Source organism: Zophobas morio, unplaced genomic scaffold, assembly GCF_036711695.1.
Source record: "Zophobas morio isolate AGI-343-1 ecotype UQ-CSIRO unplaced genomic scaffold, CSIRO_AGI_Zmor_V1 ptg000005l, whole genome shotgun sequence".
NCBI lineage: Eukaryota > Metazoa > Arthropoda > Insecta > Coleoptera > Tenebrionidae > Zophobas > Zophobas morio.
The window spans coordinates 2,755,043-2,758,728 of NW_026972110.1; the positions used below are offsets into that span (position 1 = coordinate 2,755,043).

At 29.8% G+C, this 3,686-nt stretch overlaps 1 protein-coding gene across 1 annotated transcript; it reads left to right on the forward strand.

Moving 5' to 3' along the window:
- The first annotated feature begins 909 nt into the window (after positions 1 to 909).
- LOC135146233 (leucine-rich repeat-containing protein 70-like) lies at positions 910 to 3,686 on the forward strand. The gene is made up of 3 exons (XM_064078396.1): positions 910 to 971; positions 1,020 to 1,213; positions 1,264 to 3,686. The coding sequence occupies exons 2-3, from the start codon at positions 1,211 to 1,213 to the stop codon at positions 2,218 to 2,220; spliced, it is 960 nt and encodes a 319-aa protein (XP_063934466.1). The 5' UTR covers positions 910 to 971; positions 1,020 to 1,210; the 3' UTR covers positions 2,221 to 3,686.

Here is a 3,686-nt window from a genome sequence, read left to right on the forward strand (position 1 = left end):
CTTTCTGAGATTATCTATCTAATAAAAATCCGGGACGGCGGACAGATGAGCAGGCGAACAGGCAGAGAGACGAACAGACAGAGAGACGGACGGACAGACAGACATACGGAAACGGGAAAGCTATTCGTATTCTAGGGGTCATGAAAGATTGAGAAAACGTAAAAGTAGAGAGTCGTCCGACAGATTCGATTACAATACTTACGCTCGGGAAGTAAAAAACGAAGTTGTGTCTATGTTGTTCGTCAAAAACAGAATACTCTGTGTAGTTAAAAATAATTTTAATTCCTCCTACTCAAAGAGCTGTACAACTTAGGTCTTTGAGTGTTTTCTATCAACTATAATAACATTGTAGGAATCTATTTGAGAAAGAGTACAAATCACAAAAATATGTAATGGGGGACTACTATGAGAAATTAATCTTTCTTTTTCATTAGATTAACGCAAGCCAAAAAGTCTTTAACTCAGATCCATTTTAGAAAGAGTTAATTGGGTTTTTTATTGAAATAAAACAGTGTACGATGAAAGAAAAAGTTCACAAGCATCTTCGAATTATGTAATCATGTCAAAATTTTCACACAGGCATTGTGAAAAACTTCTAGTTTGTTTGTAACCGTTTAGTAGTTTATTTATATGCAGTAGGTACTATATCACTACATTATTTATTATAAAATTTTTAAGTAATATGTTACCATTGCTTTTTGCATTACCACTATATATTGCCCTGGCAGGTGTTGTTGTCTATGGAGTTAATTTTTTGAAAAAAAAAATCATGTTTGTCTAGATCAGATAGGTGAATTTCTGAAAATCTTCTTCTGGGTACTTTGATTTCATTTGTGCCATGTCAACTTCCTTGAAATTATATGTTTTTGTAAAATTTTGTTTATATCACCAGTTATACAATCTATATCAAGCTTGTACACGTAACAATAATTTTTGTCTTCATAATTCCTTTCAGTCCGTGAATTAACTGAGTATTACCATAAACTGTTTCTGACCTCTTCCAAATCTTTGGTTTTCAGTTTCTTCATTGGAATAGTATTTTTTACTTTCCATAATATTCACCTCAACAGAGCTGGAAGTTTAACGATCACAGCATTTTGGTTGGTACGTTTATGTAACTACAGCTACTGATAACCCCAAGGATCACTTCATCAACGAAGCACTGAGTGTTAAACACCTAATTCTTATTTCTTCCAAAATAAAAACTAAAATGGTGAGTAAATTAGATCCCTTTTTTCATAGTCATTAAATAATTTGTTATAGAATATTATCCCTTGGATTTTTACGTTAACTGCAATGTCTTTGGCACAAGATTTGGAAATTAATAATAAATGTTCTTACACCATGGGAAAAGCAGTTTTCGTGTGTTCTGGTCTGCAAAATATTACACATAATATTGACACATTTATTACACCTCATACACGAATGCTCGTTATAAAAAACAGTGATGAAATAATTTTTCCCACTTATTATCACAATGCCACTAACTATGCACACCTTGTAAATTATAACATAATAGACAACAACGCTTTAAATATAAATGAATGTGCATTTTATGGTCTATCAAACCTGCAGTACATGAAAATTACAGGAAATTTTTTACATACTTTGAAAAATCGTTCATTTTGTGGATTAAATAAGCTGGAATTGTTGAACTTATCCCAGAATAATATCACTCGATTCAATGCAAATACGTTTACAGGTTTACAAGCTTTACTAACACTAGATTTGGCAAAAAATAATATAAAAGTGTTATCGTCAAACGTATTTATTGAATTGATGTATTTAAAGATATTGCATTTAGAACACAATAATATTCAACAACTGCAAAAAAATTGTTTCTTAGGATTAGTGCATTTAGAAATTCTAGACTTAAGGTTTAACGCAATTCAAATTATAAGAGCGGAAGATTTCAATATTTTGCATGAACTGAATTCTTTATATTTAAGCTTCAATCAAATATCAGTAATTACAGGTGATTTAAAACTAAAGAAATTATCATTTCTGTCTATTGATCATAACAATCTAGCACAAATTGAAGATAATACACTAAAGTATGTCATAAACATTCAGAGCATTGACATGTCTTATAACAATCTCTCTAATTTAACTGATACAATTTTTTGCCATCTTTCATCATTAAAACATTTAAATTTAAAAAATAATAATATCAACACGAATTTTAGTACTTTACAAAAGAATGTGTCAGTTATATTATAATGTAATGATAATGACTTTCAAGCATATAAGAAATTTTATTTTATACACCGATATATGTATAATAAATATATTAAGCTTAATTGAAGTAAAAAAATAATTATTCCTTTTTGACGTCCAGTAAAAAAAGTGAACGCATTTAACTCTTTATCTTTACAAAGTAGGTAGGTATGTACAACATATGTTCAGTTCCTCAGATTAAATGCTTGAAAAAACTACCATAATTTTTTCACGGATATGGAGAGTGCAGACCTAAGGAAATTATTTTAATTAATTAATTATTTAAATAAATTGATCACCAGCTCTAGTACAATTGCAGTTGATTTGAATTTTGTAAGTTTAAATTCTAATACTAATCAGTAATCATTCAACTGGTTCCAAGGTTCAAATTCTTAACCCTACTAATTGTATTATTGTATATATCAAATTTCTGTTTCAAATAAAAAGCTGTTTTTCTTGAAATGAATTTTGCAGTTTCATTAGTTTATTAGGACATGAAAAATAATTATAATCAACTCGTGAGTAATAAGGTAATTTTTTTCACTTGTGGATTTGCTCACTCACCTACAACTCATGCCGGAAAATGTCCTCCCATGAAAAAAAGATATACATACTTTACTCACTTGTTACATAATAATTATTTCTGGGCCTCCGTCATTTTTCTTAGTGGTTTACAATGCCCCTTTCCGGCTGGAAAATCGCGTTTTGCGAATTTTAGTAAATACTACTAGTTATGATTTAGTTTTTAATTTCTTGCCTATTAAATGCCTGTTAATTAAAAAAAAAAAGCCAAAACCTTACGGCGTCACGAAAATACGATTCTTCAATTAAAATTCCAACGCCATTTAAGTGCCGATAAAATTTTCTTATTAGACAGGATAAACGTCACATAAAGAAAAAACTGAATCCTTCACGCTTGGCCCGTGATAAGGGCGAGTCGCTCCCCAAAAAAATGGTTTTCAGGAAGTAAGTCTTGGAGTTTAGAAAGTGGTGTCCTCCATCAATAATAATTAAAATCATCATAAAGCCGTAACTTCCCAACATAAATTTGAGTCACTTGGAATCCTATGATTTCTATTTTATTTATTATTAGTTATATTGTCATCTATTATTAGAGATGTAATAATACCCGACACTTTACCTTATTTAAAAAAAGAAAAAACATGTGGTCAACTGATCAAGATTTTACAGCCTACTCTACCGACTTTACTAAAAAACTCCAATATTGTCTTGGAGGCAGCACCAAAATGAGCTCTGCATTATGGTTTTGGTAATCATCACAAAATCTTAAGAGTTTTCACTTTAAATTAAAATTACTTAATTTATTGGAAAAACAAAATTAAGTTGTGTCCCCTTGTCATAATTTAAGTACACAAATACATCAAACTTAACGTTTTAACTACAATCATATAAAATATAGTCAGAAAAATTAAATAATGTTGGCACGTTATAAATTAATTATGTTAGTA